Raw genomic sequence first — 15,056 nt, 5'->3', positions numbered from 1 at the left:
TGTGCTACAGTTTACCCATTATTGAGGGGAGAGGAAGATGAGCAAGATTTTCCGTGGTACTCGCTTCCTAAGATTTAATACATTTTGTTTTCTCTTTATGTTTCAGTATCACTTCAATCAAGTGTTACTTAAGATGAACACGAACTGGGTTTGGGAGACTTCTTTGGGCCTCTTGCAGGCTCCCACCCTTAGAGCAGCATCCAAGTGCTTAGAACAGCTGTCAACTGCCCAAGCCCAAAGCTGTGAACAGAGAGCAGGCTGGCGTTCTCTCTGCATGGGGCCAGCCATCATGGGGACAGTCACTGTGGGCCTGCACAGACTTGGAAAACTTACAGCTTATGGGAGAAGTACAGGGAGTTCCCTCACACATGAAGCGAGACAGACAATAGCACACAGGGCCTGATTAAATATTTGCAGGCTTTAGACTTTGTTTTACATTTCTGTGTGAACTTTAATTCTCATGAAAAAGAGACTGGGTGGGTGGGAAGGAGGTGGAGCAAAGGCAGGCGTTGGACAAGCTTCTGCGTCCAGCTCCACCAACGGATCTCCACTAGCCAAACCCATAATGTTCCATGCCCAGGTCTTAGCTGAGAAGAAACTACTTATTAAGCAGGATTATGCCAAACTCTGTGGTGTTTTTTTGATGCAGAGAAAGGTCCACTGGGGATTCAGCTGAACCCACCAAACTCTTCTATTCTTGACCCAGGAGTAAGATTAGAACATCCCTCTTTGGAGGCAGCAGTAGCTGACGGCTCTCTCTCTCTCCCCATTTCTAAGCCTTAGTTACAGATGATATTTTAAGGTTGTTGAAAGTACTGGCTTTTATGACACTGAGAACTAAGTTTATTCTTTTGTGTTTACAGTTTAAGAATAAGACAATAAGATAAATCTAAGTGCACTAATTTCTCATATTAATTCCTATACAGATTCTCCTCCCCTCCTACAGGAATCAGCCAGCCATCACAAACTGAAACTGAATACACTTGATTCCACATTAAGTCTTTGCTCATATTAAATTACCTTCCCCACATCCTTTAAAAAAAAAAAAAGGGAAAAATTATGGGATGCATTTTGGAATGTCAGAAATACAATTAAGATGTGACTTGTGAAATATACAGTCCCACATGCCCTTGCTGTATTTTATTTGCTTTGCCATAGATCATTCTTAGAAAAGAAAGTTCACCAGTAAGCTCACGTAACAACAAAGGTGTCTGACAAATTACCTAGGAGGCATCCCCACTTTTCACCCACTGCCTAGACAGGAATGCCATCTTCTGTGCAGACATAAAATTCACTTAAGTGAATTTATGTGGTACGAGTATGTAAGGCTGATTGAGAAAAAGCATACATTGCAGATCTGCTTTAATTTACTCCTTTTTAACTCGGGGAGTTTAATCCTTAGGGGATTTTTTTGTTCACAAACTGAAGTGCTCCTAAATGGTGGTCAAGCCTACAACTTCGTATGAATCACTCACTTGTCAAAATCAGCTATTTCACAAAATTTACCAGCTCTATTTTTTGTTCAAACATATAAAGCTTTAAAAAGGTTGTGGTTGAGGTTGTTTTGTTTTTTTTTTTTAAAAGGTTTAAAGAACCTAACCCACAACCCCAACATGAAATCCATCCTCCTAAAAATCCCTCCTCTGAAAAGAAACTAACAAAATCAGAACTAAGTCATTTCAGATACTACTTAAAACCATACATGAACTATGTGGTAAGTAATGATCCCTGCATCTTTAGTCTTGTGCTGTATTTTCAAAACCTCTACCTACAAGATCAAAATTGTTCCACTCACTCCATAGCCCCTAAAAACAATCTAAATAATGAAAGTTTAATGATGGCCTCTAGTAAACAATCCATATGGAAACTACATAATATTTTTATAACCACTCTTCCAAGTTTTTCTGTCAACTTCTGATTTTCACCATTTTTCCATTTGAGAAGTAGCTTTCTTCATGCTGACACTAGGTGAAATTGGCCACGTACTGAAACTCAATACAAGGTAACAACGTCAAAAGCACAGAAAAATTTCCCAGCAGAAGGTAACTTTTAATTAAGTCACTTTGTAAGTGTTCCTTACAGCTTAACAGTACTTGTAACTGCAGTTAGGATATATATCACAGACATCTATATGTGTGTGTTATACGCTTACTCTTGCATAGTATACTGCTTTTTTATGACAGAAATAAGACTTGCCACATGAAATAAGTGCTAAAAAGAAATACAGGTCTAAGCCAATCATTTAACAAAAAAAGGGATAGGCTGAAGCCTTTCTTGGGGACTATCTGCCATGATTGCTTTGTGCTGGGAATGAGTCCTAAACGTGATCCTTTAGGATTGTGCCTACCATTCCTTAGATTTATACCTGTGATACTGCTGTCTGATGTTTATATTTTTATGACAGGAGAAATCCCTCTCACAAAATGTCCTCTATCTTATTGCTGCTTATTCCTTTCACTGCAGCTAGCTGATATGCCTGAAACATGTTCTGCAAGAAATTTTCCACATCTATATAAATTTCTAGTAAGTGAATGGTATTATTAAATTATTAAATTGGGTGTGCTTCTCTTTTCAACATATGGATTGTTAGATATGAACATTTCAGTTATTCATAAGGCTACAACAAGAACAATGTATTGCTCTTATGGACACAAGTGTCGAGGGATAAATTTTGGAGCAACAGAGAAGTAAATTAGACGTGTAACTGGACGATAAACTTTCAGGGATAAAATCCCTTCATCAAGAACACATGATCTGTATTTCCAGACTTTTCCTATTGCATTGGTTATTCTAAAAGAAGCTTTTACTTCTGTCTACAAATTCTAATTTTATATTTATTTTAAAGCTGCATACACTTTTCCATAGCCCTTTCACAGATATTTCACTTTGCAATCTAGTATTAATACATTATAGTTAGAGAATTTACAAGTACACAGTTCCATATCCTGCAAATCCCAAAAGTTTGTGAAGTTTATCTAGAGCACTCTAAATAAGTGTGTGTCAAAGACTGAAACAACAAAAACTATTTGTGTTTAAATAAGTGCAAAGCACTACAAACAAACAATGAAAACCCTCTTGGAGGCAAGTTCCTGAGTCTGGAGATCGGACTTGCAATGACTTTTCAGATGAAAAATATTCACTAATGGCAATGAGTATGGAGAGATTTTTATTCCCACTGCAGCAATGAGAAAGAAGCCAAATCATCTGTCACTCATGTTAATTTAATGATGGGACCACATTCAATTATCCAATATAATATGCAAATGAAGTGAGTTGACAGCACATGCTAATTATATTCATTATACTAATTAAATCAAACAATGAAAGGCAATAAAAATGTAATGAAATAGAAGGGTATTTTTAATTAACAAGAACATTTTAATTAGAAACTGTAATCCTATAGTCTGATATAGTATGGTTGGCTTATTGAAAGATTGGACGTTCTTTTATTACGCAGTTTAGTTTTACATCTCTAGCCTTAGTATCATGGGACCTGTTTTTGTATGTTAGTAAATTAAATGCGGTGGGGGGTGAGAGGGGGGAAGAGAGAACCAGTTTCCTTGATCATACTCATGCAAAGCAGATGCCTAATAAAGCCGAGCTCTGCCACGGCGTGATTACAGCAGCGCGGCTCGTGAAAGGCAGGCTGTCTGGCTCTGTAGTAAACACAAGTTCACGTGCCGATACAAAACAGACAGCGCAGCTTAGGCTTGACTAATGATGTTAAAGCATTTAAAATATTAAAGAAACACTGCTTTTTGAAACTTTCAGTTTCGTAACTGATTTATTTCTTCAGTGACAGCAGCTGCCCTGAAAAAAGCTTTATGAATGTTAAAGCAAAATATGAAGAAAAGCAAAGGAATATTACTAATATATCATATGTGGGCAGAGTCAGCAAAATCATGGTCTTAAAATAAACGGTGCAAGCGCTATCAAAACACTTAGGAATGCCTTCCTTAGGAATCCATTGTCCTCACTGCTCCTCAGCAGAATCACTTGGGCCTGGACCAAAAGCCAGCAGTGGTGAAAGCTCTAACTGGGACCCCAGCCACTGTCTCTGCATGTGTGTAGGACCCACTGTGAGGCCCCCCTCTTATTTGGGGCTCCTGGAAACTGCAGTGAAATATGAATCTTGAAGCTACACAAGAGAAAAGAACTTGTCTTTTTAGTTTGATACTCAACTAAATACAAAGACTTTTACAGGTAGAGCAATACAACCAGACAAACCTACATTACATTAGCTGATTGGCATATGATGCTCTGGGAAGATTTTTTCTCTGTGAGTGTGAAATATTTAGGAAATTGCTCTTTTATTATTTTGACTGCTAGTGGTAATAATTCACTTTCTTAAATCACAGTAGTACTACAGAAGGTCAATGCTGAGGCTGACAGGCTGTAAAATTTCCTTTTCAGAAATCTACCTATTCTTCAAATTGGGAAAATGCAATTTTTAAAATAATTAATTTTTTTAACTACAGTACACCATTTTGGATATTTATCTGTTGATCTGGGTGAACAAAGGAATCACAAAAGGCACACCAAAAACTCCAAACAATTATTTTTCTTTTTTTTGTCTTTGTTTAAGAGAGTTGAAAGGAATTAAAACATACAAAGACTTGAAGTAACAAACACAAATTCAGAGGGGAAAAACTAATTTAAACTATAAACATTTCAAAACAAATGTGTATTTGACTGCAAGCCCAATCTGAATCTGCTTTGAAATACATCAGTTATTGTCTCCTTTAAAATTTGTTCAAATACTAAATAAAAAGAGCTCTACGGAAATCTGTTTTCATAGCTCAAGTCTGGTGTATATATTTTTATTACACCATCCTTTCCAGGAGCTCAAGTCTACTGTTTGAAAGCTTTCACTGGGAGACCAATCTTTTATTTTTAGCAGTACTCTGCAGATGATCAACAACGAAAGGGAAAAAAAAAATGGAAGCTCATTACACAATAAAACCTTTAAACCATAACTGAATGAATAGAAGGCACTTTCCTTCTCACAAAAGGCATCGTAGCTTGACTGGAAGTCACAGCACCTGAAACTAACTACTAAGCTTGTTGTGCTGCTCTGCCTAAGTAGTAAAAGGAAAAATACTTCCTTTTGCTTAGAAAAGTCCATTAACTTCCCTGCATTTTCCAATTACCTGAGTGAGGAACGCTTCACTTTTTCAATGTGTTTTTTTCAAACAAAAGGCACCAACCGACCTCAAATGCTACTTCCTCAGTTAAGAACTCAGTTAAGTTCTTAGGAATATCAGAAGTTACAAAAAGGTTAAGCATATCATGGTATCTCTTGAAACAGTACCACCAAAGCAAACTACCACGGAAGACTGCTGCTAGTGTGTGAAAAGTACTAACATACAGTGGTGGTTTAACCAGAGACCTAAACTCAACTCTCAGAGCTGCAGAAGCTACTTTTTAATCTCAAAAATTAACTCGGTCCAGGGATAGATTATTGATGGCACATGTCCCCAACCCCAAGGGCACACGCTGAAGACTCCAAAACACTACAAAATCACCATCTGGGAAGCATGCCCACAGACAAACGCATTTTGCACATACTTCGTCTTTTGACTGCCTGCTGGCAGCCACCATCACCAGCTGCTGCCATGGCATGGTGCCCACTCGCCACAGTTGGACCTTCACCCCAGGGCATGAGCACTAGACAGCAACAGGCACTGCAAACTGCTCTAACTGACATGGCTGGTAGGAAATCCCTCTTCTGTGCTATTCCTGGCACGTTTATAGTTGCAAGTCCTCCATGCAATGAATCACATCTGTTTATACTTGTGTGCCAGAACAGACATTTTTAAACTGCAGAGAAACGACAACATTGTCTGCTGGCACTTCTGGATGCCAGCATGACCCGTTGTGTAGCAGTGGGAATCAGAAAATGGCATTGGCATTACATGGATTTCCAAAACAACCCTATTAAGAAGTGTTGCCCACAGTAAGCACCAGATCCCATGTGGGATTTAGTTGCACGGGGTAAGAAGGCTGCAGGATCCTCCCTCCAGCTGTGCCCAAAGATGCAAAAAGATTACTACAGAATTACATTATAAAATTACCTAATACTTCTGACAGCATTGTGAGGTATAGGATATTCTAATGGTCCAATGATTGTGAGAACATTATCAGACAGCTTTACTCTAAACCTCTGCTAACAAGTTGTAACACTTCCTCCTTCTGCTTGTCAGCTTAACTGAAGGCACTAAATTTCTCATCCTCGACTCCTACCCTGAAAGCTGAACAAAACCAAGAATCAGACCTTACAGGTATGGAGAGAGAGAAAAATTAGTAACTTCAACAAATACAGCATTCAACTAAATTGTGCCAAAGATGGAGGCACCATAATGTAGTTTCTGTGCACCCAGAGCCAGGTTCACATGTAAGAGTCAGTGCCAACTATCCAGTGGACTTGGAGATGCTACATATAAACTGAGAGATTTTTAAAGACTTAAATACATGAAATATTTTTGAAGGTTTGAGTTCGGGTTATTTTAAAAGTTACTATGAGATCACAGAATCCACTGAAGAGAGTAGACAACAATGAAGGAAGCTAAAAGGGAATTTCCGTTGTTTGTTCATATTGGTTTACTACTACAAAGATTAAAGCAAAAGAGTGGCTCAAACTTAAATGAGCACTCTGGCTACTAGGGGACTGGCTTCATTGGCATCTAAGACAAGCCTAGTTGGCTTTAAAAGGGTTTAACTTGGGTACCACAGCCACTTGAGCAAGCTGACATGAAGCAAACTCGGAATAAAAATATTGGTTGCTAAGTGTATCTTGGCAGGGAGTAAAGCCAGTTAAAATCGATGCAATGTCAGCATTGTCGCCTGCATAAGAACATGGAGCTTGCTTATGGCCACATAAAATTAACGTTTTTGTGTTAAGATGCAACTTCAGCTTCTCTCTTGCACATGCATACATTTGTCCTCATAGGAATCCCAAGTGCTTCAAACACAATGTTAAGGGGATTAGTTTTCTTGAGAGATCCATGACTAAATGTGCCCTTGATAACTTCTGATCCCATTTTCCATTTGCCTTACCTGATTATCTGGGTTGTTTACAGTAAAATAGCCCACACAAATAATGACTTCGTGCAGCAATCCTTCGTACGTATGCTGGGAACAATACCACAGCAGGGAGCTGATAATATGCCGGAACGCAAGGGACAGTCCTTCAGCACCCACAATAGACTGAAAAAAAGGCCAAGAAACAGAAATTACAGTCCAGCAGCATGTACCAGAAATTGTGCGGATACATATACATCAATTGCATCCCCTTTCTAATTTTTTTTTTTTTAACAACAAACTAAGTTCTTTGTTGCAATGACTTTGGTGGAGGACATCAGCTTTCTTCTTTCAGTAACTTACCAACTGGAGTACACATTAACAGACATGATAAGAATAAACTCCAATTTAAATGGACACAGGAAAAAATGGATTCTGCTTAGCTGACATTCAGGATAGCATTAGGTTGACCATTTCGTTTGACATACATACATGTTCCAAGAAAACTTAATGCTAATAATATTTCTTAGGAATAAGCAAAAGAAACCAAACCATTTCTGCAAAAGAGCAAAATGCATTTCTCATTAATAACTCATGCTCTGAATGGAATACAAAGATTAATAACAAATAAAGACTTTTCAAACAGCAAAAAAAGTTAGAGACGGCCAAAAGGAGAGAACATTCAGCTGCAAAGCTTCTTGGGATGCTTTTTAAAAGTAGGCAAATTGCTGTAACGTGGAGATTGAGAATTAGATTTTATCTGCATGGTCTACAGCCTCTATTTAATAAACATGTCAAACAGACAGAACGACGCAAGGTCAAAGGGGAGAACTAAAGCACAAGGAATGAGCATGACAGTCTACTAACTGATGAAACAGCAGTGCAGGCCTGTGAGAAAATCTCTTTCATTTGAGAGTTTTCTTGGTTTCATACCTTGTAGCCTGTCTAAAGTATATATACATAAATCCCAGTCTCTAGTATAGTTTAGTTTTAGCATACTCCAGATCTACCCAGCACAAGTAGAATCCTTGCCAATTAAACCAGACTTAGCTGTGGATACTGTCTATCTCGAACCTCAAGTGCTGTGCTAAGCCTATGTATTTTCAAAATGCAATGCACAATACAGCTACCATCTACTGCTTTACATCCTGTAAATGCCATGTTCTCGGGTCCACTCTTATTTAATTAGAGCTGTCCATGCATGCTGTGACCTAGTACCCTGGGTTTAACCTTCCCTGATAACAACAGGTCAAAGGGCACTTGAGTTTGTGTATAAAAGTTAAACTAATTTTTCAAGGAAACTATGCTTCCTTTTTAGCCAGAATTAATATCAGCTCAGGACCCTGTGTTGTTTCTCACTACCATCTTTCAATTGTTTAGACTGTCAAATTAAATGAAATATATACCCATGAGCCATCTGTGCTAATACAAACTCTAGAATACCAGACCTCTTCTGTTAATAAAAACCCCCTATTCTCTAGTCCTACTATTACATGATAAAACTATTCCTTAGAGAGAATAAACTACACTTTCCCACTGCTGCCTGCTAGAGTCCATGAGGACAGAATGGACAACAAACTGCCTCTGGTGTACCTTGAGATTTTTAACGTTACAGAAACAAATCACATGAATGCACTGAAGGGGATTGCTGCTGAGACTCCTCAAGTGTGTCTGTCCATCACAAACAATATTATGCCTACAATTCAGAAAGACAGCTAAGCTGGTGCCTCCTGAACAGTGCCCTGCATCAATGACCTGAATGAAGTAAATTCACATCAGTTAGCTTTCTACCACCCTTTGGGCAATAATTACTATCTTTTATGTAGAACAAACTAATGCAGATCATGAGATGTTGGTGGTTTATTATAAATGCTCAGATATAATGACAGTTGGTAGAAGGATAAATGCAGAAAGCCTAACTAGAAGCTTATATTTTAAAAATTAATAGTTTCCTGAGTTATCAGGGAGCAACCCTTCAACCAGTGGGATTTGCTACACTTCCCCTACCAGCTAGAACTGTCCCAGTTCAAGTCTTACTCTCTGCTATGTATACCTGTAATATTTACAGCAACAAACACTGAGTCTCAAACCAAGAGGTAGTGACCATGCTGAATAAGAGAACTAACACTGATACACCTTGATTTACAGAAAGAAATGGGAGTTAATGGTGTATGTAAAAGTTGTTTTACATGAAGCTCCAATAAATACAGTGTTTCTGTGCCTTGTAAACAAATCCTGACTGGACTGGATCCTGCAACTGTATCTATATAAATGATCGTTGATACATGCAAATTGCTTCTTGCTGTCATTAGAGACACTAAATGTACTAAAAATCAAAAATCAAGAAATACAAACTGAAGAAGACTTATCTTATACTTAATTCTCTACTCATGCAAAGTTCTTCCTGAGTTTAATGCATTTCAGATGGAGTGTGGTATAACTTACACACAAATTATATATTAAATAAGGCAGAAATCTATTCTGACAAGTTGTGAAAGACTGATGCTGCTAAATATGTTTTGCAAAGCAATGCTTTTTGACAAGTGGTCTTTGTTTAACAACACAACAGCTTTGTCAATTTATCTGAGAAATATACAAGTATTTGCATTTTCTTTGTATGGTAAAATGATTCATTTACACTAGAAACCTGTTCACAGAAGGTGGTGAGAAAAGACCTTCTCAAGACTCAAAATGTGATCTTTTGGGTTTGTTTTGTTAATAAAAATTATGAAATCTTAAATTTCCAATTTTTGGTCAATAAAATTCTACTTGGATTAAAAAAAATGCTTTCAAGTGATTTTCAGTGTCAGTTTTATAATCTTAAAGCAAGTGGCCACTGAAAGCACTGACAAATGTAAATCATAGTTATAAGCAAGTCCTTTCACATTAGAAACGCTAATTTCATGCTTCAGAGGAAGTTTGTTTGTTTTTTTTTTTTTTTTAAACATTTTGGGGTCTTATTAAATATAAAAAGTACCACAGTAAAAGTGAGGGGTTTTGAATAGTAGTAGTAATGTATTTGATTCAGCACTTCAGGTATTCTAAATTTTCACTTTTGGATTAAATCTGCTAGACATAGCTATAATTTGGAAATAACAACCACTCTTCATTTTATGCATGAAGAAAACCTAAACATTTAATTGTAAAAAGTCCTTTCAATAACTAAGCTCTTAAAGACAAAATGTAGTGCAATAATTAATATTTTCATGCTAAGCAAAAGTTTGAAAATATCTGTTACCTGGAAGGCAGGCAGATCAAGAACAGCAAAACTATTGAAGAAACGTAAACTCTGAATAGCAACCTGGATTGTGTTTGCTGCATAGCTGTCTTTAGGACTTGCTGTGTTTGGATCTGAAATTGTCCCGTGGAAAAGCACACAGTACAGCATATGCAAGACTCCAACCAGATCCGTAGACTGAAGAACTGCTGTTAGTCCTGTGGGATCCTGACGTGTATTGTCAAATATGTTCCAAGATCTGTCAAAGAAACATTAACCCATCTGAGGAGGAGACAAGCACCAAAAACCTGATGTCTAGAATGTCAAGAAACCACAGCCTTTCCAGAAAATACTTTCAATATTCTGGGCATCGTCACACGCTCCCTTTAATTGCAGTGTAGCTGTAGCTTTAAGTATCTCTAAGTATCTTTCTCCACATACTGATGTCTTTGCTCTCAAAATTGGTTTATGAAACCAGCAGAAGATCAGAAATTCAACAACTTTAAAGTCAGAACCCTGGGGGCACTTTAGGGGCTCCACGCAAGCTCTGTCTCAGGTCAGTAGCCTACACCCATCATTCTTTCCTTGCAATAGCAGCTAGGAGAAGTGAGAGAACTCCTTCGAGCCTTTCAGTGCCTCAGTGACAGGCTGCAGGCATTGAAACAAACTGCCTATCTAAATAGCAAAGTCAGTCACTAGGACCAGATGATCTTAATCAAGTAGTTCTGCAGGAATTTAAGAATGAAGTGGCTAAGCAGTTAACAAAACACATTACAACTTATTTCAGTCAGATGTTATTATGGGAGACTGTGTGGTATCAAAGCATGAGTACAAAAGGCTCGAGACAAACCAGCACAGCTTATGCAACTGGAAACTAGGTTTCTTTGGTAACTTTTGGGTATGCACACAAAAATATAGGAGGTTTTTGGCTATCTAGGATATCAGGACAGGCAGGCAAACGACTCAGGATGCCCTTGCCATTCTCACATCCAAACTTTCAAAAGCACTTACCAGAATTCCTCTATGATTTGTACTGTTCATGTTTTTTCACATTATTAATAATCCAGAATATGATGCAGGACAATCACTGCTAAGGAAGACTAACACTGTCACTACTCTGGAGGTTAAACAAGGTGGGGAGGGCAGACAGATACAAAGAAAAGCACAAAAACAATTCCACAAGCTCTTTGTACTCTGAGTTCTAATTCAAACCCATCATGTTTGTGTCGGTGTGAGCTGAAATTCCCCCCCACCAACAATAACCAGGCTAGCCCAGTCTGGAAGCAAATGAAAAGCTGTATTTACAAGCAGAGTCTAAAATCTACAATGAAATGCAATGAATATGTACAAATATACAAAATTCACAACATTCACAAATATATACAATCAACAGAAAAAGCACAATCGATCTCCCTTTGCTTCCCCCCAAGGGGACCCTCCCAAAGGGGCCTCCCTCTCCCAGGAGCTTCCCCCCCAGACCCCCCTGGACAGAGAAGCAGAGTTAGTTAAGCAGAAAGTTGTTAACTTAGCTGCCAAGGTCAGTGTGTTATCTTCAGCCAGAAGAGAAGAAGAAACAGCAGCCAGACAGCCCAGCAACTGCCCCCACTGCCGAACGCAGAATGTGCCGAATGCCTACTTTGTTTTGGGTAATAGTTCTTAAACATTTCTATCTATCCAATGGAAGTGTTTAGAACAATCGTTATTTTGCTTTCTTACACCCAATAGTGACTTATTTACATTCTTTCACTTTCTCTGTTTTGAACTTTGCAAGGAAAAATTAAAAAGACAGTTTCAAACCATCACAGTCCACCCCTTCTAAACAATTCCATTGGCTGCTACTATCATTTATCTAATCTAAAATAATATCTACAACAATAGGTGAATAAAGACCATAGTCCATTCCGGCTATCTCAGATGTAGATGATTCAAAAGAGTCAAATCACAGGAAAAAACAGCAAACAGCTTGTTTCCTCGCAGATGGAGCGAAGAAAGGAACAGGGACTCTCAGGTGACTCAGGGCTCTCAGGGTTCGTGCACCGTAGATCTCATGAACTCTCCTCTTGGGCGCGATGCTGTATCTGCGCAACACTCTGAATTTAACCTCTCTCAGCCAAAGTTAGATTTCTTTGTGGAATACACTGAATTTCACCATTTTCTTGCATCACCCAATAGGTGTGACCAGGACCTTCAGCAGAAACCACCCCTCGGACAGGTTTGGCCTCTCCTGAAGGAGAAAATACCCAAACAGTTTTGCCTAACAGATTCTTTTCTCTGATAACAGGAACTCTATCACCTTCTTCCTTTCGCAACAAATCTGATTGGGCAGGTCCAGCTCGATTCACTGAACCTCTACTATTCACCAACCAGGTTGCTTGTGCTAAATGTTTCTCCCAGTTTTTCAAAGATCCACCCCCCATGGCTTTGAGAGTGGTTTTCAGCAAACCGTTGTAGCGTTCGATCTTCCCTGCAGCTGGTGCATAGTAGGGAATGTGGAATATCCACTCGATGCCGTGCTCTTTGGCCCAGTTTTTCACAAGATTGTTCTTGAAATGAGTTCCGTTGTCTGACTCAATCCTCTCTGGAGTTCCGTGTCTCCACAGGATTTGTCTTTCCAGACCAAGAATGGTGTTACGTGCAGTTGCATGAGGAACTGGATAAGTTTCCAGCCATCCAGTGCTTGCCTCTACCATAGTCAGCACATACTGCTTACCAGATGGAGAACGAGGTAGAGTGATGTAGTCAATCTGCCAGGCTTCACCATACTTGTACTTGGACCATCGGTCACCGTACCACAAGGGCTTGATCCGCTTTGCCTGCTTAATAGCAGCACAAATGTCACAGTCATGGATGACTTGTGTGATAGCATCCATGGAAATGTCAATGGATCTGTCACGAGCCCATCGGTAGGTTGCATCTCTGCCTTGATGTCCTGACGAGTCATGGGCCCACCGAGCTAAGAACAGCTCACCTCGGTGTTTCCAGTCAAGATCAGGATCAGGATCAGAGTTTGTGTCCACCTGGGAAACTCTTGCAGCTAGATCTGCCTGATGGTTGTGTTGTTGTTCCTCAGTAGCTTTGCTCTTAGGAATGTGAGCATCGATGTGTCTCACTTTCACTGGGATTCTCTCAATGCGAGCAGCAATGTCTTGCCACAGATCTGCAGCCCAGATTGGCTTTCCTTTCCTCTGCCAGCCATTCTTCTTCCAGTCTTTCAGCCAACCCCACAAGGCATTGGCTACCATCCACGAGTCGGTGTAGAGATAAAGCTTTGGCCATCTCTCACGTTCAGCTATGTTAAGAGCTAGCTGGACAGCTTTTACCTCTGCAAATTGACTGGATTCTCCTTCTCCATCTCTCGCTTCTGCAACTCTGCGCGTTGGGCTCCACACTGCAGATTTCCATCTCCGCTTGTTCCCAACAAGACGACAGGAACCGTCTGTGAACAAAGCATATCTCTTTTCATCATCAGACAGATCACTGTAAGGAGGAGCTTCCTCAGCACGAGCTTACTCTCTCCTCTGGAGGTTTAGCACAGCTTGTGCCTTCTGGCCAGTTTGTGATCACCTCCACCAAACCAGGCCTTTCGAGATTTCCCATTCGAGCTCTCTGTGTTATCAGAGCCATCCACTTAGACCAGGTAGCATCTGTTGCATGATGTGGTGAAGAACCTTTGCCTTTGAACATCCAATTCAGAACTGGCAATCTAGGAGCTAGAAGAAGTTGTGACTCAGTTCCGATCACTTCAGAAGCAGCTTTCACTCCTTCATAAGCAGCTAAAATCTCTTTCTCTGTTGGAGTGTAGTTTGCCTCTGAGCCTCTGTAGCCACGACCCCAGAAACCAAGAGGACGTCCTCGTGTCTCCCCTGGAGCTCTTTGCCATAAGCACCAGGTTGGACCATTGTCACTCGCGGCCGTGTACAGAATGTTCTTAATGTCTGGACCAGTTCGGACAGGTCCCAGACCCATCGCTTGGACTACCTCTCGCTTGATCTGGTCAAAGGCTGCTTGTTGCTCAGGACCCCATTGGAAACTGTTTCTCTTTCGAGTCACATCATAGAGAGGTTTCACAATCTGACTGTATCCAGGAATGTGCAGTCTCCAAAATCCCACTATGCCTAAGAAACGCAGAGTTTCTTTCTTGTTGATGGGATTTGCCATGGTGGAGACTCTGTTTATCACATCCATTGGGATGTGACGGCGACCATCTTGCCACCGCACTCCCAGAAACTGGATTTCTCTGGCAGGTCCTTTCACCTTGTCTCGCTTGATAGCGAAACCAGCTTGCAAGAGAATGTCAAGGATTTTGTTACCTTTCTCGAAGACTTCTTCAGCAGTCTCACCCCAGACGATGATGTCATCGATGAACTGAATGTGTTCTGGAGCTCCACCTTTCTCCAAAGCATCATGGATCACTGCATGGCAGATGGTTGAACTGTGAATCCACCCCTGGGGCAAACGATTGAATGTGTACTGAATGCCTCTCCAGGTGAAAGCAAACTGAGGCCTGCATTCCTCTGCTATGGGAATAGAGAAGAAAGCATTAGCAATGTCTATGGTAGCATACCATTTGGCCTGCTTGGATTCCAGCTCATATTGGAGTTCCATCATGTCTGGTACAGCTGCACTCATGGGTGGAGTTACTTCATTCAAGGCACGGAAATCAACTGTCAGACGCCACTCTCCATTCTGCTTTCGCACAGGCCAGATTGGACTGTTGAAAGGTGAATGAGTTTTGCTGATGACCTTCTGACTCTCCAATTGACGAATCAAGTTTTGAATGGGCACCAAAGAGTCACGGTTGGTTCTGTATTGTCTGTGA

General features: G+C 40.0%; 1 protein-coding gene across 1 annotated transcript in view; it reads right to left on the bottom strand.

Annotated features, from left to right (window-relative positions):
• The window catches only part of SCAPER (S-phase cyclin A associated protein in the ER), a 125,296-nt gene that overhangs the window by 13,764 nt on the left and 96,476 nt on the right, over positions 1-15,056 (bottom strand). Inside the window, exons 23-24 of the mRNA XM_054387894.1 lie at positions 10,259-10,496; positions 7,057-7,206 (exon numbers count right to left, since the gene is read on the bottom strand). Of these exons, the coding sequence (XP_054243869.1) occupies positions 7,057-7,206; positions 10,259-10,496 (388 nt within the window). The remainder of the gene's footprint in view (positions 1-7,056; positions 7,207-10,258; positions 10,497-15,056) is intronic.

Source organism: Indicator indicator, chromosome 16 (assembly GCF_027791375.1).
Source record: "Indicator indicator isolate 239-I01 chromosome 16, UM_Iind_1.1, whole genome shotgun sequence".
Lineage (NCBI taxonomy): Eukaryota > Metazoa > Chordata > Aves > Piciformes > Indicatoridae > Indicator > Indicator indicator.
Note: the sequence above shows the minus strand (reverse complement) of the source record. Positions and strands in the feature narration are given on the sequence as shown.